Source organism: Actinia tenebrosa, unplaced genomic scaffold, assembly GCF_029948245.1.
Source record: "Actinia tenebrosa isolate PJP-AT-01 unplaced genomic scaffold, QUT_ActTen_1.0 PGA_scaffold10__47_contigs__length_13832649, whole genome shotgun sequence".
NCBI lineage: Eukaryota > Metazoa > Cnidaria > Anthozoa > Actiniaria > Actiniidae > Actinia > Actinia tenebrosa.
The window spans coordinates 13,123,387-13,145,784 of record NW_028292570.1 but is presented as its reverse complement, the minus strand read 5'-3'; the positions used below and the strand labels follow the sequence as shown (position 1 = coordinate 13,145,784).

The following is a 22,398-nucleotide window of genomic DNA, read 5'->3' as shown; positions in this document are numbered from 1 at the left end:
CTTTGTCTATTTGGCGGCCGATGTTCAGTCCATCGCGCAACTGAAATCTTGCAAAATATCGCTCTGGGATCCTCACGAATACCCTACATTTCATATTCTGGCTGCATTACCAGCGTGGTTGGTCCTTGTAGTGTGGTAGTTAACACATCGGACTAGAATACCGAAGACGTGGGTTCGAATCCTGCCAAGGGCATTTGATATTTTTCTCTTATTCTCTCTACTGCATAAAAAAGATTAGTTCTTACGGCTTTAAAATTTTATTTATGTGTTTTTTAAGTACAAAATGATGGAAAATAATTGTTTTGACATTGTTTTGGACGTGTTGCCATAGCGACTTAATTCAGTACTCCTACGGAGTACAATTAACGCTATAATTGTGCTCCTCTCGACCAATCAGAATCGAGTAATTTTGTTGAGTGTGCTATAAAGAAAGAAATATTACTCAAGAGAATGACATGTGGTCTGAGATGGGAAAACATTACTGATGAAGAAAGAAATAATACTCAAGGGAATGACATGTGTTCTCACATTGGAAAACATTATGCCCAAGGTTTATTGTTTATTAGATACTGTAGCATAGCAGACAGAGAACAAAGTTTATTCTAGTAAAAAATGATATCTAATGAACTGATACTAAATTACTGATTATTCGTAGCGTTAAGACCAAGAGAGACAGCAGACGAGGCTGCATCCTGGCGGGAAGCTAAAGAAGGTTACATGCATTTTCTTTCTTTGCAATTGTTTGACCACCCTCCCCTCCCCCACTACGTAATATGTGTTAGTACTACAATAAATAGGCACAGGTCTTATTGACCAGTACTATAGTCTGTAAGGTAACATAAGGGATGTTTATGCGTGTGTTTGTGGTGTCAGCATGCATGTGCTTTGTTTACTGTCACTCTTGTTGCACCTTGTTAAAATCACTGTAGAAAAAAAGGAATGGAATTAATGATTCTAGTTTACTTAAAGGTAATTTACACAATGAAGTCAAGGCAAGCTTGATGTGTTATATGCAGGAATAGTTGCCGAGATCTGTTGTACACAGAACAGTAACAGGTCAGTCTTATATCACAACCTCCAGCTGTCAGCGGTTGTCATGCAGTTATGGCGCCTTTTTTGTAGCTCCGATCCCTTCTTTCTTAATTGTCTACATTTTGGTTATATTTTTGATTTATTTAAACCTCTACCAGTATGTTTACCTAAAGTAAAACCATGGGTATTGATCAAGAGGAATTGAAGATCGTATTAAGTTCGATTCTTGATACAGTCCTCGAACACGTGAATTAGAAGATGGCCGCCATCGACAAGAAGTTGGATGCGAAATTAAAACCTCTCGTTGATTCTATGGATTCATAAGTAACGAATTCGATGAATTTAACAAAGTGATATTTAATTTAGAGGATCAGCAAAAGAAACTTGTACGTGAAAATCAATTTCTGAAGGAGCAAACAGCTTCTCTACGAAATGAGCTCAACGAAGCCAAAGCAGAATTGCATCGCCGTGAATGCCTAGAAATTAGAGGCATACCTTCTATAATTGGTGAAGACACGGATGATATAGTGAAGTCAGTTGGCAAACTTATTCATGTCCCAATCGAGGATGCTGATATCTCGATCAGTCATAGATTACCAATTCCATCTAATCCGAGTGGACCTCGTGCTACCCTTGCCATCATCGTCAAGTTCACAAACAGAAGGGTGCGAGATAAGTTCTTTCGATACAAAAAGCAGCTAAAAAGCTACAATATAAGTGATATTGGCCTTGGTAGATACGGTGACAATAAGATCTATATACAAGAAAGTTTGACGGTTAAAAGAAAGAAACCGTATAAACAGACTTTGGACACGCGAAAGAAGCTACGTTACAAGTTCATTTGGACGAAGTATGGCTCGATTTATTTGAGAAGAAAACAGTCAAGCTCGGCCGTAAAGATCACCTCATCTAGAGATCTTGAAAAACTGGAATCTCAAGAAATGGCAAGACAATATACACCTGATAATGATACTGATGATGACAGCTCTTAAATGCAAGATGTAGGTAGGACTGTTTACAGTGTTTGCAAAATCTTTATTAAGATAAATGGTCGAAAATTTTAAATGTTTTGTTTGTAATCAAAGTAGTCATTTAAAGTGCACCGACCTTTCTCTTAGAGATTATAAATATGATACCTCTAAGGATATTGATTGGCTTTGCCATCATTGCAGCCTTTCAATTTTCCCGTTCTACTCAATCGATAATAATGAGGATCTACTTAAGCTTTCGTTTAATTCAAATACTATTTGTTTATGCTCTAATAATGTAGCTAATTTAAGTTTACAAGAATTACCTTTGTTTCGAACTCTTTCAGAAATCAATGGAATTCCTTTTCTTTCTAATATTGATCCTGATCTTAATCTACCTTGTAAAGTTAATTTTGATTACTTCAATTGTCATGACTTTCATAGCTCATCTGAAATACAGACCTCTTGCAAAAAATCATTCTCGATTCTAAACTGTAATATTAGAAGTCTTCAAGCTAACTTTGACAATCTTTATCAAATGCTGAATGAATTGAAATATAATTTTAGTATTATAAGCTTGTCAGAAACTTGGCTCAATAATTCTAACAGTAAACCTAATAATTAATACTGCATTACCTGGCTATGTATTCATTTCTCAGCCATCTACACAGAGAGCTGGTGGAGTGTGCTTCTATGTAAGAAATGATTTGCAATTTCAGATACGACATGATCTTAGTTCTTGCTCAGATGAGAGTGAGATACTTTGGGTAGAGTTTGAAATTCAGTTAAATAATATCTTGTGTGGTATTATATATAGACATCCAAATTCTAACCTGGAATCATTTTCGACAAATCTATTCTCAATAATTGACAAGATTCATAAAGAAAAGAAATGATGTGTTATGGCTGGTGACTTCAATATAGATTTATTAAACTATGAAAACCATTCTTCTACTGAAGAATTCATTAATACTCTGAACTCATATTTCTTTGAACCCCATATTTTAAAACCTACTAGAGTAACAAATTATTCTGCTACTTTGATAAATAACATTTTTCTCAATTCAATTGACTTCCAAACATTTAGTGGCAATATATTATTTGATTTAACAGATCACTTGCCAAACTTCCTAATTATTAACAGCTTAGATGCTTTATCTTCACATGAAAAAATATATGAGCGTGATTTTTCTAATTATAATGCAGAGTCCTTGATCACTGAATTTAATTCTATTGATTGGACTGCTTTATTTTATAGGTCACCAAATGTGATGCACATGTTTGATCAGTTTTATTCCAGAGTTTCTGATATTATTAATAGGCATGTACCCTTGAAGCCTTTGTCTAGGAAACAATCTAAATTTTACCATAAGCCTTGGATCACAGCTGGATTAAAAGTTTCTATCTGTAACAAAAACAGACTTTATTGGCATTTTCTCAAGAAAAGAAGTAATTATGCCCATTGTAAGTATAAACATTATAGAAATAAATTAAATCATTTAATTAAACTTAGTAAAAGTAACTATTACAAGCAATATTTCCCCTCCAATAAATCAAATACTAAAGAAATATGGAGAAGGATAAAACAAATGATTAATTTAAAATCACAAGGACTCTGTATTCCAAATAAAATTGTTAAGGACAATCATGAACAAATCTAAAAGAGATTGCAAATGAATTTAACAGTTATTTCTCTAATATTGGTAATAAATTAGCATCTTTAATTCCACAAGCTACTAAGAATTTTGATTTCTATTTAGATAATCCGCAGACTTCAAGCCTTTTATTGTTTCCTACTTCTTCTTTGGAAATAGAGAATGTTATTTCTACTTTCAATTCTTCAAAGGCATGTGGACCTTTTAGTATTCCAACATGTTTGTTGAAGACTTTGAAAGTGGTCTTATCATATCCATTACAGGTAATCTTTGACCATTCCTTTGCGCCAGGTACAGTTCCTGACCAATTTAAAATAGCAAAGGTGATTCCCATTCACAAGAAGGGTTCTGTTCATACCATCTCCAATTACAGGCCTATTTCATTATTGTCTAACTTCAATAACATTATTGAAAAGTTGATGTGTAATGGACTTGTTAGTTATCTAGAAAAGCCATCTATCTTGATTAGTAATCAATTTGGATTTAGATCCAAACACTCCACCATTCATGCTCTTTTACTTTTGGCTGATAAAATCCAGACTACAGTTGATAAGGGTGTCTATTCTTGTGGTATATTTTTGGACCTGAGTAAGGCATTTGATACTGTTAATCATGATATATTATTATCTAAACTTGAGTATTATGGTATTCGCGGTAATGCATACAATTGGTTTGCCTCTTATTTATGCAATAGGCAGCAGTTTGTTTCTTTGAGGGGCACCGACTCTGATTATCATTTAATCTCATGTGGTGTACCACAAGGATCTGTTCTAGGTCCATTATTATTTTTACTATATGTTAATGATATTTCAAAAAGTTCAAATATCTTAGAATTTCATTTATTTGCTGACGACACAAATTTGTTTCTCGCTGACAAAGATGTACATAGCTTAGAAATTAACTTGAACAATGAATTGCATAAAATAAGCCAATGGTTGTATGCGAATAGATTATCATTAAATATTGATAAAACTAATTTTGTAGTTTTCCATCTAGTCCACAAAAGAAAGTGAGGCATAAGTTATCTCTTGTTATAGCTAACAAACTAATTAAACATGATAGCCATGTTCGATATCTCGGTCTTATTTTTGATTCAAATCTAAACTGGAAAAAGCATATATATGAATTAGGCAAAAAGGTTTCTCAGGGTATTGCAATCTTATCTAAGATCAGACACCTTGTCAACAGCAGTCTGTTGATTCAATTGTATTATTCTTTAATTTTTCCTTTTTTAATCTATGGCTTGCTGTTGTGGGGCAACAATTATCAATCTAATTTAATAATCTAATAATCACCTTTTTTCTAAACTAGATGATCATTCAGAACCTTTATTTAAAGAGCTTGGGCTATTGAAGTTAATTGACCTAGTTTATTGTCAAAATGCACTTTTTATGTATCAGTATCATCATCATTTGCTTCCCAAAGTCTTTGATGAATTCTTCAAAGAAATTTCAGCTGTACATCAATACAATACTAGACTTGCATCAAAATCCTCGTATTATATTAATTTCGTAAGAACAAATTATGGTAAATTTAATGGTTTTTCAGCAGCTTCTGTTTGGAATGAACTTAATGAAAATCTTAAGGGACTTTCAATCAAGATATTTAAATCAAAGTTAAAAGAACGATTATTAGCTTCATACAAAAGCAACTGAGTCTTCATCTGGTATTGGTTTGTTATTTATTTATTTCTATTATTTTCATATTATTTATTATTTATATTTCCACTTAAACATTATTTACATACTTGTTATTCACTTTGTCTTTATATTTTTTTGCTCAACAACTTTATTTGCCAACCGTCTTTATGTTAAATAACATAAGCAGTTACTCAGCTAGACTAGCTTTTTAGTTATTTCTGAGTAACTTTTACATTAACATGTTCCACTTTCTACCTTTTTTTGTAATATTCTCAAGTATAAGATTATGTAATAAAGTTGATTGATTGATTAATTACCAATTAATTTAGTGTTTTGGCCAAATTATAGACAAGAAATATCAAACCCTGAAACAACCTCTGGGTTGATTTAAATCAGGGCACAGCTAATTCACAGAGCAAGCCCTGAAACAATGCCTGGGTTGATCAAAGTCAGGGCACGGCTAACTCACAGATTGAACTCTGAAATGACCTCTGGGCTGGTCTAAGTCACTGGGCATGGCTAAATCACACATTGAACCCAGAAACAATGTCTGGGCTGATCTATGTCAGGGCACTGCTAAATTATGACCTGACAATTGATCTTTTATTTCAGATTCCTAATCTTCTTTGATGATGGATTTGCTCAGTACCTTCCCCTACACAAACTGCATCATGTGTACCATACTGGTAGGTATAAATCCTTATGATTAACACACTATATACAAACTACATCATGTATACCATACTGGTAGGTATAAATCCTTATGATCAACACACTATATACAAACTACATCATGTGTACCATACTGGTAGGTATAAATCCTTATGATCAACACACTGTGTTATCTTGGAGAGTCATATCTTGTTTGCTTATCAGGTGATAAAGTATGGAATGAAGTTGCTGAACATTCACAGGAGTTCATTCAAGAGTATTTGGAGGAATTCCCTAATGTATGTTACTTTACTGTATTATGAATATCTATCCAACCCATCCTATCCATCCATCTCATTACATCCTATCCATCCATGTCATTACATCCTATCCATTCATGTCATTACATCCTATCCATCCATGTCTTTACATCCTATCCATCCATGTCATTACATCCTATCCATCCATCTCATTACATTCTATCCATCCATCTCATTACATCCTATCCATCCATGTCATTACATCCTATCCATCCATGTCATTACATCCTATCCATCCATCTCATTACATCCTATCCATCCCATTCCATTTCATTCCAATCACACACCCAATTCATCTATCCCAACCTATCCATTCTATTCCATCTATCCATCCATCCATCCATCCACATTCATCCATCCATCCATCCATCCATCCATCCATCTGTCTTTCAATCCTGCCTTCATCTATCTATCTATATATCTATCCATCCATCCATTTCTTCTTCTAAAGCTCTTCCATTCCTTCGATACACCCATTCTTCGTGTTCCATTTATCTATTAATGTCTTTATTATTATTATCATTAGAGACCGATGGTTTTTCTCAAGACAAACCAATGGGTCAAGACAGAGTGGAGGGGCAAATGGTAATAATATTGATTATCATTAATATAACTATTTATAATTATTTTAATTACTGTTATTGTAAAGCTTGAAAGATTTTTTTACATGTGTGCTATATAAAGGTAAAAATAATAATTATTAATATTATTATTTACTACACTAATATATAGATAGCAGTACACATACTAGTACAGCATATGAGTGACAGATCTGGATTTTGAAATGGGGGGTTCCTATAATGCTATTACCTTCATTAATGAACATTTTTGACAATACAAAGGGGGTGAGGGATGGGTGGGAGGTTCCCCCAGATACCCTACTGCATACTTACTCTTATCTTTGTATTGTTTTAGGCTCAAGGCTAAAGTGATGCAAGTAGACTGTAGTCTGGTTAAGGTAATAGCCATCTGTTTACCTTTATTTTTAAACATTCATTATTATTGTGTACTATTTTAAGTGACATTCTTCACTCGTCTCCCCCTCCCTACTGACCTACATAATATACACCTATTTTAAAAACATTGTTGGTCAGAGATCTGAAACCTGGGACACTTAGGTGACATTCTTCACTCATCTCCCCCTCCCTACTGACCTACATAATATATACCTATTTTAAAAACATTGTTGGTCAGAGATCTGAAATCTAGGACCAAGTAGCAGGCAGTAAAATGTAATATATCCAAAGCCGAATAACATAGTTTCCTCTTAGATTTGAATGTGAAGCATGGCCTTTGAGTTAGAAACGTGTGTTTTTTGTATATTAGCCAGAAAATATAAAAGCCAAAACTTCTGTTTATTCTAAGATGGCCCATTTAAGATCTCATATATGTTATATTAACCTGTTTGACCAGTTTGTGTTTGGTCTAAGATTGCCCATTTAATATCTCATATATGTTATATTAACCTGTTTAACCTGTTTGTGTTTGTGTCATTAGATGTTATTTCAGGTTGATAACCGGTCAGAATGGATCTACAGAGGTTCTACTCGTCTTGAACCACTGTACAAAGCTTTGGTAAGCAGGATAATACTGCAGCTATCAGTACTTTTTTCACCTTTTTAACCCTCCACCTTTTATGAATTTTAATGTGAATTGTGTGCACAAAAAGTGAATAAGAAGGAGCATTAAATGCTGTGTAAAAGACTTTAGAATGATGCTCACATTTCAAACATTAACTTAGAGTTGTACCCATTAGTCATGATAAATAACATGTATAGCATGTGAGGCTCAGTGGTACATTGTTGCCATGCTTGTATCGTCTAAACCACAGGTGGATGGTATAATCTCAAACTCAAAGAAGAACAAAAGGCAGCGCAAGGCTCCCCAGAATTCAGATGAACCATACGTGGACATGAGATTAACCAGCCCTCACTTTGGCTTCTCTTTGTACAGCAAAACTGATCCAAAAGGTACTGTAGACCAGTAGACCATTTTACCTTGGGTCTTGGGTGTAATGTTTTCATATAACAGACCATGTGGCCTTTGCTTAAAAATAATAAATATTCTTCGTTAGAGTTGTATCCATATTCATGTGTCTTCTGATGCACAACCATTAAACAAAGAAATGATACTCTAGGGAATGACACATGGTCTTGAGAATAAGATCCTTTGTTAGAGTTGTATCCATATTCACATGTCTTCTCATGTGCAACCATTAAACAAAGAAATGATACTTAAGGGAATGACACAAGGTCTTGAGAATAAGATTCTTTGTTTGAGTTGTATCCATATTCATGTGTCTTCTCATGTGCAACCGTTAAACAAAGAAATGATACTCTAGGGAATGACACATGGTCTTGAGAATAAGATTCTTTGTTTGAGCTGTATCCATATTCATGTGTCTTCTCATGTGCAACCGTTAAACAAAGAAATGATACTCTAGGGAATGACACATGGTCTGAAATAGGAAAACATTACGCTCAAGGTAAAAGGGCTGTATTAATTTAAAAATTGCCATTACACTGAATGGTGGATAATTTTTCATTCTTGAACAACATTCATCTTTGTTATTCTCTTGACAATAGAGGTTTTGCACCAACACGTGACGGCAGCCATGTTAGATGGCAGGAACAATACAACCGTTTTACACAAGAAAGAATGCAATTCCCAAGAGCAAAGGGATTTTATTGTTCTGCCATCCAACCACAGGCAGCCCACAGGCATGTGATGGTGCAAAACCTCTGTAAAATTGAAATCCTTTCATATCTAGAATCTCATCCATGTCGTCAGGCTGTTTGATACAATTCCTACAATTGTGTAACAATTCCAGGTAAAAAACAAGAGGAATCAGAAAGAAATAGGAATCAGACTGTAAAACAAGTAGTGCAAGGAGCACAGGTGAATATTAACCTTGCTGTGTATTACAACTCTTCAGTCATTCTCCTTGACCTAATTAACCTTCAAAGGTTCTCTTATTTTCCTACCTCCCTTTTCAAATACTAACAGACCTAACTATATTCTAATTCAATCTGTGAGTTAGCCGTGCCCTGACTTAGATCAGCCCAGAGGTTGTTTCAGGGTTCAATCTGTGAGTTAGTCATGCCCTGACTTAGATCAGCCCAGAGGTTGTTTCAGGGTTCAATCTGTGAGATAGCCATGCCATGACTTAGATCAGCCCAGAGGTTGTTTCAGGCTTCAATCTGTGAATTAGCTGTGCCCTGATTTAAATCAACCCAGAGGTTGTTTCAGGCTTCAATCTGTGATTTAGCTGTGCCCTGACTTAGATCAGCTCAGAGGTTGTTTCTGGGTTTGGATACGACTTGAGGGTTTTTATACATAACTTTGGTTTAGTTTAACTAACATTTGATCTTGATGTTCATCAAAGGGTTCAACCAGATCGTCTTCAGGTGGACAAAGTTTGTCTCAAACTAGCAGCCAGGTTGAGCAGAACACTTCAAGAGAATCTGACACAACAGCAAACAAAGCATTAAGAACATCAACAAACAACACTACATTATCTACAAGGGATACTACTCGCCCATCAAGAGAACCTGGAATCAAACTAAGTACAAGCAAACATACGATAGGAACTAATACATCCAGCATTACACCCAGCATTACACCATTATCAAACACAACAACACATAAAACAATAGGTACAAACACCAACAGGAGCACAGCACCTAGAACTATACTACCAAGCAACCAAGGAATACACATGCCGACAGACACTAAAAGAATGGCGATACTGAGAAATATACTACCAAGCAACCAAGGGATGACGAACATGACTGGTAAAGCAACTATGAGCTTGACAAGTATGTACATCTTGTTATAGCTGATATTATTTTACTCTTGTGTGCTAAGTTTTGAATTCTCAGTTTCTCATGTTCACATGTTTCAGTGAAGGTGTGGAATTTCAAAGTGCATTGAAGAAATTTTGCATTCTTTACTTTACTTATCAAATTGAGCTGATCCTTGCAGTATATCAAGCAACTTATGCAGCTGCTTATTGAAAAACTCAGAAAAAATTCTGAGTCTTCATTCTTTACTTCATTGTTGGTCATTATTTGTAAATTGTTTAAATGATTATGTTGTTGGGAATCAAGGATAGTGTAACAGAAGAACCCTTACCTCTCACCTCTGGGTCTCTAATTCAATAATTGCTGGACTCAGCTTTACAAGTGAAGAAAGGTTGCTGGGTCTCTCCCTTCAATCAAGGATTTTCTCTTATTTATCTCTGGTTTACACCCTCCATAAAACTTAACACATGAATTTTCGATTTCAAATGTGAGCTTAAGCTGTGCCTGGACCAGCTCAGGAGGTTGTTTAAGGTCATCATCGATAACATGTGAATGCTGAGTGATAAGAGACAACAACATGATATGGAACACCTTTCTTTGTTTCAGGAGCCAACAACAGTTGTTCTGTTCCAGACAGTACTGTTAGTATTGGCTGGTCAAACTCTCCAATGATAAACCATACCCCTGATGACAGCACGGCATCCATCATACAAGCAAGTACCATGAGAAAGAGAACCACGGCAGGACTGAGTATGTCTTGGTGCCGTACACTAATAATCTGATTATACTGTTACTGGGATGTGGTTGATTGTTCTACTTTATCTTTCAGTTACCAAGAACAACTTCAATCATGTTGGTGCAAATGTGGTGACGTTTGGTGCTGATAGTACTGGCGTCATGACAAGTAAAATGGTTAATAATGGAGCTGTGTCAGTCATGTCTCCTGTCATGAATAAACTGGTTAGCGTCTGACTGTCTATCTGTCTGTTTATCTGTCTGTCCGTCTGTCTGTTTGTCCTGTCTATCTGACTGTCTATCTGTCTGTTTATCTGTCTGTCTGTCTGTTTGTCTTAATTTAAAATTTAAAAAATTTAAATTTAATTAAAAAACTAGATGCATATCTGCGAGAGCTCGGGCTTCATAGCATTTCTTTGAAAGCCCGAGTAATTACCATTACTATTTTCCATTGCTTGTCACTCGTATTTTTCATTTGTATTTGTTCTCATATTTCATTCATTCTCATTCAGAAGTGCGAAGTGCCATGGAAGCAGCGTCTTTCCAATGTAAATATCATAAAGGAATCTCTACACAAACCTGTGCTGAGCAACTCTAAACACGATGCTGCAGCACTGATACAAGAACGGCTTCAGGAGGAAAAGAAACAATTGCATGTGTCAAGACCCCTGCCAGAAATAACACCACTTATCCCTAAACCTGCAATACTGGGTGAGTATTAACCTGCAATACTGGGTGAGTATTAACCTGCAATACTGGGTGAGTATTAACCTGCAATACTGGGTGAGTATTAACCTGTGTGAAATGTAAGGTAGCTGTAGTGTACTCTACTCACCTCTGGGGTCTTAATTCAATTCCTGCACTCAGCATCACATGCAAGTAGAGTTTGTTAGGTCTTTTCATCTCTCCAAAAGGGTTCAATCTGTGAGTTAGCCATGCAGTGACATTAGATCAGCCCAGAGGTTGTTTCAGGGTGTTGATGAAAGTTTTTTCCCATGTTTTCCAGGTCCCCATAAGTGCGGTAAACATTGTGGTCAAACAAAACAAGTTGATATCAAAGAAAAATCCAAGCATAACATGTTGTCTCTGCCACTGATGCTCAACTGGAAAAGGTACCACCATGTTGCTATTGACAACCATGTCGCTAATGACAACCATGTTGCTAATGATAACCATGTCGCTCATGACAACAATGTTGCTAATGACAACCATGTCGCTCATGACAACCATGTCGCTCATGACAACCATGTCGCTAATAACCATGTCGATAATGACAACCATGTCACTAATGACAACCATGTCACTGCTGACAACCATGTCGCTGTGACAACCATTTCACTAATGACAACCATGTGACTATTGACAACCATGTCGCTAATGACAACCATGTCGCTAATCGTCCTTTTTTCACGAGGGTAGCACTTAATAGCCAGTGGCTAACAAACCTGTGGCCCTCATTCCATGATCGAATTGGAATTTAGGAGTTGATTTTTGCGGAGGGAGGAAAACCGGAGAACCCGGAAAACCCTCGAAGCACAGGAGAGAACCAACAAACAACTCTACTCACATACAACACCGAACCCGGCAGGACTCGAACTCGGGTCGCATTGATGAGAGGCGAGCGCTCACACCGCTATGCCACCTGTGCTTCCCCACTCGTGCTAATGACAACATTGTTGCTAATGGCAACCATATGGCTGAAATGGGGAAAGCTGCAAAGCATAGAAGGTCTCTTGACAAAACAGTGCATGCATTCCAACAGCAGCATGATATCATTGCAATATAGCATATTAAGCTTATAACGCATGGCACAAGCTTTGGAGAGGACAGCTAGCTTGTGTGAGCAGTGCTTTAATAAGGCAATGTTTGTTATCATTGTATCTTAGAGAAATAACTAAACGTCATCCAAGAAGCAAGAAAGAAATTTATTACCGTGCACCCTGTAACAAAAGACTGGTAAGATATGTACTGTAATAGATCTAACTTACACATCACGTCATCACTACTAGTGTTTCTAATAGTATTACCGTGCACACTGTAACAAAAGACTGGTAAGATATGTACTGTAATAGATCTAACTCACACATCATGTCATCGCTACTAGTGTTTATTTCTAATAGTAGTATTCGTTTTGTTTTTTCAGAGATCAATTGCTGATGTTGGAAGATACTGTAAGTACCAGGAGTTTATCTTGTATACGTTAATTTTTTTCCAATTTACTATCCTAAAAATATGAGTTCTGATTGGCTGTTTGAGAGGGCTATATTTACTCAGTATCTGGGCGCAGTCCATCATATGAACATGGGCATGGGATAAGGGATTGCTAAATAAGTGGACAATAATATTAAAGTAAGATAAATGAATATTAGTCATTTGCTGTCCCCCTAATAACTGCCTCAGTCAATATATTCAAGACCTTGAGTACAGTTTATCCCTACATATCTGGACTTCCTGGCCTGTAAATAACATATACATATATCTCCTTCGACATAATGAGATATTCTAATGGGCTAATATCTTGTTTTTTTATAGTGACACTAACAGGCTCCAGTAACATGACTATCGACCAGTTCTGCTTTGATCCTGATATTTCCTGCACAGATAAACCAATCAATACAAAAGTGAGTTGAAGATTATACTATATATATATTATATATCTTTGGGATTTTTTCAAAGGGGTCAAGATGTCATCTACTAAACTCTAAACATTCACCAGTCTCACATTAATGTCCATTTATTATTAATTATTGGCTTGTTATTAAGTGTTTTATTGTTGACTGTAGAATATCCTCTTACCTGATATCTCCCATGGAGCAGAAACTGTTAGTATATCTGAAAGTATTATTTGTCATTATTAGAGATAATTAGCAGTATTTTTATCTGTTTATATTTAAAGGGACTCTGAGGTGCGAGACACATCATAGCTTAAAATGTACATCAAACCTTGTTGATTTTGAAAATCGAAATGAAAATTCCATGAAATGCGTTTTTTGGGGTGATATCGTCCGTCAAAGTTGCGAAATGACTTAAGCTGGGCTCCCTGTGGAATATCGCGGATTTGATGGCTTGGGATGAATAAGGTGTGATGACGTCAGATAGTGGAACATGTTGGATAGCTGGAGTTGAATCAACCAAATTTCGCTATTGAAGTATGGCTGTTCTTTATCAATTTGAGCCGGAAATTGCTTGAGGAGAAGAATATAATACACCCGATGAAAGTGTGAGCGAGGACAGTGAGCTAGAAGAAGTGGCGAACGAGGAAAGGCTTCTAGGAATCGATCTTAAAGTCAACAATGTGTCGTGATGAAAACAGCTAGCTGATATGTGTTTATGTTGTTAAATGAGCTTATTAGGTAAAAGATTATGAGGTAAATGAAACATTTTATTTCACGCAAGATTTCAATCTTTTCTGATGTTAAACTCAACGTAATTATTAGACATGACATGCATCACGACTATTGTGTCTGAACCGAGATGTGCTTAGGACTGCATTTAAGAGTTTCTCTTCATGACAGAGAAGGCTCATTCCAAATTGAACAAATATTACAAATAAGTGAGTTTTTTAAAGTATTTTCTATTACGTTCTTATATTCCAAATGAGTGAGCTTTTTTCGGTATTTTCTATTTCATATACATATACGTTCAATGCATATTCATTTCGCTGAAATGCTTTTTCAGCCCTCTGCGTTGTGCTAGTTCTGATATCGCCAATTTATAATTACATGGTGAATGCACGGTTATCTTAGCAAAAAGATCAGCATGTGTGGTATCTAAGATATTAAAGATCTACCTTCCCTGAATGTATGAGGAAGATACTGGCTTAAAAGAAGATGGAAGTGAAGATGAAGTTGCTGACACGTACACCACATCGATTCCTTGAAGCCTTTCCTCGTTCGCCACTTCTTCTAGCTCACTGTCCTCGCTCACACTTTCATCGGGTGTATTATATTCTTCTCCTCAAGCAATTTCCGGCTCAAATTGATAAAGAACAGCCATACTTCAATAGTGAAATTTGGTTGATTCAGCTCCAGCTATCCAACATGTTCCACTATCTGACGTCATCACACCTTATTCATCCCAAGCCAACACCGCTGCAAAACACAATGCGCATGCGCTAAAATATTATTTGTTTTGTAAACAAACCTTGCTGCCATAGCGCGAAATTCAAAAAGCCGAAGCGAATAAAGCAAAGCCGAGCGAGAAATTCTCAGAGTAGCTAGAGTGTCATATTTACAATAACATACTTTTTGCACCACATAGTTTTACGTTTGCACCAAAGGTGGAAATGAAGCGTAAAGTGGGTCGCGTGCCGTCGAGTACTGCTATCGCTACTTTCGTGTTGTTGTTTTTACGAGTGGTAGTCTTAATACATGGTTCAAACAAGACTGGTATATGCATGAGGGCTGAAAAAACAAGAACAGGAAGGGCTTGCCAAGGCAGACTGTACGCGGTGAATTCGGAGATAAGTAGGGTAACACGGTTGCCGATAAATTCCCGGCTTTGTCGGTACCATTGGGATGTCGCACGGAGGGAAAACCTACGATGTGCTTGTCCAAAACAAGACTATTTCAAGCACTCAAGACTAAATGCGAACAAAATACCACAAAGATTTTACGCTGTATTTGATGATGTTGGATCAAGCATACAAGGGTATTGTCCAGGAACTCGTTGGTGCAATTTATGCAAACAAACAGCAGACGAAGACTTTAAAAACCACCAGCTATACGCATCGGCAGCGCGAGCAAAAGAAGTAAGTAAAACAAAACAACTCTACTCTTTCTCATTCTTTGAAGCTTTTGGAATTGAATTGCAGTCTCTCTCTTTAACATTTTTGTCAGTTTGAAGCAGCAGACGCATGTGTAAAGTTTTTGTTTACCTTTTACCTAAGAAAAACTGTAGCTTTGATATTTTTGTTATCGTTTAAAATTCTAATTTCTCCTGAACGTTTCGGTTCTTTGTTTACAGTCAAAGGTCAAGGTGCAGGTTTTTCATAAAGTGCATGTTTCTGATTTGCTTAGCATTTTCCACCTTCTAAAATAAGTACGAACGTCAAGCAGTAATTAATCCTAAATGGAAAATGTTTTATATTAATTTTTTGTTATAATAAGGGACATGAACGAAAATAAACGTCTTGTTTCTTAGTGTGACAAAGAAAACGAAGACCAAGCAGGGAAAACCTCCGAAGTATTATCAAGTCCACTTCAGCTAAAAAAGGTGACTCCTAAACATGTTTTGAAAACGTTTCTCCTTTTTTTATTACTATTTTTTTCATAAAAGGGAAAACTCATTGCTGGGTTAACAATTTTCAAGTTTTTCATGTTCAGGAATTTATGATTGACCTATCTTTACAGATATGGCAGTTTACTGGATCGCCCATTTTACACCTCCATGAAAACTTGGTGGACTGCAGTTCATCTTCAGTTATTGACACTACCTCACCTAAAACAGAGAAGCTCAAAGAAACCAAAAACCAATTTTCGAACCTTTTTACAAGACTCAATGCTCTATCAGAAATATGTGGAATTGAACTTCAGCACCAACAACTTGATAAAGTTAAAACTTCAAGAGGAAAAGTAGTGATTGACAGAGACACCTGGGAAAAAATGAATGATGCACTGGAAAAAGAAAACACTGTTGGTAATTTTTAATTTTTTGTTTTCATATATCTATCATAATAAACTTAACCACCTTGAATGGTTAATTGAATGAAAAAAAGGATTTTTATTTCGAAAAACCACTCTTTTTGCACTATAATTTAAACAATGGGATCAGTAGATACAAAATGTATAAGCAATTTCATAAATATTCAAGGCTTAAAAACTTAAATGAATACTAAATTTGTTACCTACCATGTTACTATAACCTTGCTCTGATTTAATTCAATTTTATTTTTAAATACAGACAGCTCATTTGATGATCTAGTGCAACGCTTTCAACTTGCATTGTACCACCACTACACAGCCAACAATGATTCCCCGCTCTACAGTCCACAGTCGATGAGAGAATTTACAAAAAGTCATGCACCTGGGTTGTATGATCTGGTCTTAAAATCTATATCCAGGGAAGATGCCCGCCTCAGTGAGGAATATACTGCTGTCCAAGAACAAAGAACTGTTGTTTTGTTGCACACACTTGCCTATTTCAGGTAGAGGTTTCATAATATCATATGATAAGCTGTGTGACTGAGGAATGGTGCTTTAAGCTAGATATCTGTGATATGTATCTAAGGATAATAATACTTTCCCTTTTTTGGAATCTAATTTTAATTATTACTTCAGCAACACTGTTTCTTTTGTTTCTGAATCAATAGATCACAAAAAACTTGCTCACTCCAGAAAGATGAAGGCCTTTTTCTCCAAGAGCATGGAGCCTCACGTTCTGCCATAAATGCTGGAAGGGTCCTTGGCTTTAGCACCAGTCCAAGGAATGTTGATCAACATAAGCAGCAGCTAATCCACACCTACCCAGGAGTGCTGCAACAACATATAATGGCTGCTATCAAGGTACTTTTTTTCTGAAAAATAATTAAAAAAGGAAAAAAACAAAAACAAAATAAAACAACAACAAAAAAAAAACATATAGAAGTGTGCAGTGGAATCCCTAATATCTTGAACTGCTAAGGGAAAGGAAAAGGTGATGCTCATTTAATCAAGCATCAAGTGCAAGTCAGCTTTATTTGAATATTATATATTTTTTGTCTTGTCTAACAGGGACAATTTCTCATGGTGAATCTTCTAGATGATTTCCATAACATTTTAACCATCAGGCTTCCATCAGAGCTTAAGCTATCTGTTGCCACACATATGGCAAGCAGCCTTTTGGACATCCATAAAAATATACCAGCTGTACACCTACCTTTAAAAAGAGGAAGCCAACACAGCAGTGTCCAAGTAAAAGTGTCTGGAACAGAAAAAAATTGCCGGGGAGGCATAATTGTAGCAAATATAAAGGAATTGCTCAATGCCTTTAATAAAGATAGAAACCAAACATTTCTTGCAAGAATGCCATCAGGACTTTCAATCAGTCCTAAAAACAGCCAGCAGCAAATAAGAGAATTAAGGTAAAATATATAGCATAAATTAGAATAATATAGACATTCGTCATCAGCCATTTTTAATTCACAGTAATATTTTCCATTTTACTAGGGTATATTCTGAGCTTTCACATAGTGAACTGTCCACTCTGAGTACGACAATACTTATAGATGAGTTCGAACAATCTCTGAAAAGTATGGAGGACTATGAAGCAGCCATTCATCATATATTTGGTCAATGCCCTCATCTTTATAACTACCTTCAGCAATATGTACTGCCGGCTCCTGGAGACTGGCCAACATGGTTCTATCAAAAGAAGCTGATAGCTCAATCGAATAATCCAAGTATTCTTTCAATAATCCCAGAGCAAGGCCCATTTCATGTCTTTCTTAATCTTCAAGAAGACATAATCAAGATGTATAACTTCATGTTGGGAAATGTATACAACAAGATATTTGGATCAGTTTTACCAAACAAGCCCAAACCTTTTCGCATCAATATTTTAATCAATGCTGTCTTTCTGGGATGGTTAAAAATTAGATCAAAAGTACTTCAGAAATTCAAACTTTGCAAAGATATTGAATATTCTTGTCTACTTCATATACTTGAAGAAGTTATTCCACTTGGTTTTTTCCATTATTCCTTAATTTTTAGGTCAGGAGATCTTGAAGAATACACTGAGACAATGTTGCGGCTAATGGTTTTGTTCATAATCTGGAGAAGAAAACATTACAATCGATCAACAATATCAATGCTAAGTGATTTATGGTACCATAAAAATTATTTTTCAAGCTACTACAAGATGAAACAACTTTGGATGACTCTTATTACTGAAAAAAAGGTTGAGATATGGCACAGTATGCTGAGAGACGGAGTACAGGTATACAATGATGCAAAGCAAATAAGATCAAAAGCAACAGCAATGGCAGCTTCAAAGTCGGAACAGAACTTCCAAAACAGTTTTGTGAAACCTTATAAAAGAGGGTGTTCTGAAAAAGATATGAGTATTGTTGCTGGAAAATCTGCAGAGGTTCTCCTTTCAACTATTAAGTCAATTGGAAAAAACTTGGGTAAATCAAAACAGGTATGTTTACCTAATGAGTTTAAAACATTTTTAACCCCTATATATATAGTAAGTTATAAATATAAATTTAAAAAATTGAGACTTGAGAATCTTAACTATCAAAACGTATTGGTTTCAGGTGCAGCAAAATCAAAATAGCAGTGGCAAAGCAAATAACAAGAAATACATGTACCATCTTCATACCTTTGACTCAACTGTCGATGCAAAGGCTCTCCCATTTGCTTACACTCACTGCAAGTCTGCCCCAGCAACATTCCCAGATGCAACCAAAGTCTGTGACTATACTGAATGCAATGTTACTGACTCAACAGCTGATGCTGTAAGACTTCCATGTTTCCACACCATCCACAGAACATGTCTCAACTTGGTTGCAAAGAAATGTCCCATCTGCACTAAAAATCTTGATGTTACAATAAATAACTTAGCAACTTCCTTTAATGAAAGCCTCCTTAAACCAACATCCAGTTCAAACACAACTTCCCAAGACCATTCAGATGATGATGATTTTGGTGATGGCAGTGATGACGATAGTATCCACATCAACCAAACAGTAGATCCTGAATACTATTCTTCAAGAGCTTGGGAATCCTACATTGACCAAGAATTAGACACCTTTACAGTTTTGCAACCACAAATTAATGTCAGTGCAAGCTCCCAGCAAACATCCCAGTCTGTGCATCATCCAGTTGCAGTTAATATTCAGATTGCTAAATCATCGCTTGGTACCTCCAAATTCTGGTTTTTACCACCACAGCTGTCTCAAGCAACTCTGTTTGGAAGGAATGGTTCTAATGCCTGTACTTTCATCTCCTTGTTAATGGCAAAGGAATACACTAGCTCACTACATTATGCTACTCTCCAATTGACTTGTAATTCCGATCTGAATCAAACATGGTTATCATTGTTGTTGTCTGCCATTGCTCGAGGGAACCAGGTATATGACAATGTAACGCAATCCCTAGGCAATCCATTCTTCAGAGTAGCTGAAGCAAATCACCATCTAACAGCTGTAATTGCCCCTGTGACTGTGACATTGGAGGAATCCTTGGATCTTTCTATTACTTCTGTGGATCCTCAAGTACCTCAGAGTTCCCTTGCCTTCTATCTACAACGGCTAATTAGAGAACGAAACTTGGCAGCGTTGATCATAGCGAACGGGATGACCGTGTGTTTCGTTGGTCAAAACAACAACGTGTATTTTTTGGACAGTCATCCACACTATTATGGGCAAGTATTTGGAGCCATGGTTGGAATGGCACCTGTGGATAAACTCGAAGAATTCCTCATCAACATCAAGCAGCAAATTTGTCACAACTTTAACGTTTGCTCTTTGACTTTTGCTTCCTTTGTCTAATAGTATGGACCAGAGAACACTGTTTACGACAGCAGTGTTGGTAACGTTACCTTGCATATAGGGGCGCCTTGCATATAGGGGCGCCTTGCATATAGGGGCACTTTCCATAAAAGGCCATCGGTTGAATGATATATGATATGAATTGTATACTGCTGCAAACTAAAACATAGAATATATCGAATAAGGTTGTGTGAATGTAAAAGATTGAAAAAATCAAACTAAAACATGTACGATTTACAAGAGTCTATCCGTGTTTTGAGACCGGTTTTAGCGAGAGTGTTTAGCGATCACTGCCTGAATTAAAAGCACGTTAAATCTCGCAACAATCATGTATTCATGCAGGGGTTTATAAACATCTATTGACTACTAGTGCTGGTTGTATTACATGATTCATTTACAAGGATCTCTTTTATCAAATATAAGCCGAAAGCGCCATTACAGACATAAACTTCATAAACCAGTCACGTAAATATATCAGAGAAATGTTGAAAACCAAATTCGAAAAATTAACTTTACTGCCATGAAACAAACACCGTAGTGATCTACAGGATTAAGCGGTATCAATGTAAAAGTTTCAAGAGAAATTGATTCATTGTTGTAATCTAGGGGCGCCTACTTACGTTACCTTGCATATAGGGGCGCCTATTTACGTTACCTTGCATATAGGGGCGTCTACTTACGTTACCTTGCATATAGGGGCGCCTACTTACGTTACCTTGCATATAGGGGCGCCTACTTACGTTACCTTGCATATAGGGGCGCCTACTTACGTTACCTTGCATATAGGGGCGCCTACTTACGTTACCTTGCATATAGGGGCGCCTACTTACGTTACCTTGCATATTGATGGTTTGCAAGCATTCCCAAGAGAGTCAAATTGTGGTGCCGTTATTACTGATCATGGGTATTTCGTGAAGCTGAATAATTAATATTTATAGTTCGTTTATTGAAACGTCAAGGCATCTCCCGCAAGCTGCATTCTTCAGGGTTTTTTCTCTCTTAGCAGAGCTTTCATAGAGGCTCTGCCGCCTTGCAAAGGAACAGATTATTGTGGCGCCGGGTAGATTAGAGAGCAAGCAATTAGATTAGAAAGGAAGTAATTACAAACTACTGGACGTTTTTGTTTCATCACAGTGATTTGGAGTGAAAAGTAAATGCTTTGCTATATCTGCCTTTACCGTAAAAAACAATGAATTCCCAGATCAATATCCCTTTCCTTCTTGTTGCTCTTGTTGCGGTCTCTCGTGCGAGTTATAAACGTACGTCATATTGGGCGGCGGAAAACATTGAACGACTCAAATTAAGATCAAAAATTGTCAAATTCTTTTGTTTCAAAGTTGACGTTCACAAGATATATCCTGTTTCATGAGAGTAAGCGGTCTGAGCAACTGGTTAGGTAAACACACATAAATTAAATATCATAGGATTGTATCATTTTTGAGTTCAACGAAATAAAACCTCTTCGTTTACTGGGCAAACATTTCGTGGCGTTTTTATTAATTGATATTCTTCATAGATCTTTAAAAATAAAGCCGATACTCCCTTTATTACTTTGATTGCTTTTGCTTCGTTTCATTTGACTGCTTTTAAGAAAGTGCGTTACATATGTACACATCGGGCGTCCCATAAAGAATAAATAGAGGATAGGACATGGCCGCGCGGAGATACGAATTTTATCTTCGAGTGTTCAATTGAACGCAGCGAACGAGAGAGAAATCTAAATTAAACACGAGAAGATAAAATTCGTATCTCCGCGCGGCCATGTACTATCCTCTATTTATTACATAGATATCGTTGAAACTTAAATAAAACAAAAGCTCAAAAATTCTTTATTACTTTATTGTCAACAGCGACATCTTCACGTGTGAAAGATATGGTATTTTCCCCTGGTGGAAGATATCAAGCTTTAAACACTAGAGAAAACCTGGTATTTCATCGATATCTATATAATAAACCACATCTGATTACAGCTGATGTAGCCGTAAACTGATCTTACCAGGAGAAACCCTTTAAAGAGCAAAAAAAATTATAAAAAGTTCCAAAAGTCGGGTTCCCTGTTGTTACCTTGCATATAGGGGCGCCTTACTTACATTAATTTTTTGTTGTAAAACTACCTTTCTTT

The 22,398-nt window shown here is 36.3% G+C and overlaps 2 protein-coding genes across 2 annotated transcripts in view; both read left to right on the top strand.

Annotated features, from left to right (window-relative positions):
* The first annotated feature begins 986 nt into the window (after window positions 1-986).
* The window catches only part of LOC116287386 (histone-lysine N-methyltransferase SETDB1-like), a 43,748-nt gene continuing 22,336 nt past the window's right edge, over window positions 987-22,398 (top strand). Inside the window, exons 1-17 of the mRNA XM_089027046.1 lie at window positions 987-1,056; window positions 5,908-5,981; window positions 6,172-6,245; window positions 6,793-6,851; window positions 7,182-7,224; window positions 7,764-7,841; window positions 8,098-8,236; window positions 9,097-9,164; window positions 9,652-10,084; window positions 10,676-10,819; window positions 10,899-11,029; window positions 11,317-11,515; window positions 11,811-11,916; window positions 12,691-12,760; window positions 12,948-12,975; window positions 13,337-13,425; window positions 13,588-13,626. Coding sequence (XP_088883172.1) covers window positions 6,799-6,851; window positions 7,182-7,224; window positions 7,764-7,841; window positions 8,098-8,236; window positions 9,097-9,164; window positions 9,652-10,084; window positions 10,676-10,819; window positions 10,899-11,029; window positions 11,317-11,515; window positions 11,811-11,916; window positions 12,691-12,760; window positions 12,948-12,975; window positions 13,337-13,425; window positions 13,588-13,626 — 1,620 coding nt within the window. The 5' untranslated portion in view covers window positions 987-1,056; window positions 5,908-5,981; window positions 6,172-6,245; window positions 6,793-6,798. The remainder of the gene's footprint in view (window positions 1,057-5,907; window positions 5,982-6,171; window positions 6,246-6,792; window positions 6,852-7,181; window positions 7,225-7,763; window positions 7,842-8,097; window positions 8,237-9,096; window positions 9,165-9,651; window positions 10,085-10,675; window positions 10,820-10,898; window positions 11,030-11,316; window positions 11,516-11,810; window positions 11,917-12,690; window positions 12,761-12,947; window positions 12,976-13,336; window positions 13,426-13,587; window positions 13,627-22,398) is intronic.
* Window positions 14,864-21,754, top strand: LOC116300488 (uncharacterized). Its single transcript, XM_089027045.1, has 8 exons — window positions 14,864-15,554; window positions 15,947-16,018; window positions 16,156-16,441; window positions 16,706-16,949; window positions 17,115-17,307; window positions 17,515-17,864; window positions 17,950-18,922; window positions 19,041-21,754. Exons 1-8 carry the CDS (start codon window positions 15,090-15,092, stop codon window positions 20,274-20,276), a joined length of 3,819 nt encoding a protein of 1,272 aa, XP_088883171.1. The 5' UTR covers window positions 14,864-15,089; the 3' UTR covers window positions 20,277-21,754.

Excerpts from the sequence above, each read along its gene's own strand:
- LOC116300488 (XM_089027045.1), top strand. The coding sequence starts at position 15,090 with ATGAAGCGTAAAGTGGGTCGCGTGCCGTCGAGTACTGCTATCGCTACT. Across the intron at positions 16,950-17,114 it reads CACACACTTGCCTATTTCAG|ATCACAAAAAACTTGCTCAC; the intron begins GTAGAGGTTTCA and ends CTGAATCAATAG. Across the intron at positions 18,923-19,040 it reads ACTTGGGTAAATCAAAACAG|GTGCAGCAAAATCAAAATAG; the intron begins GTATGTTTACCT and ends TATTGGTTTCAG.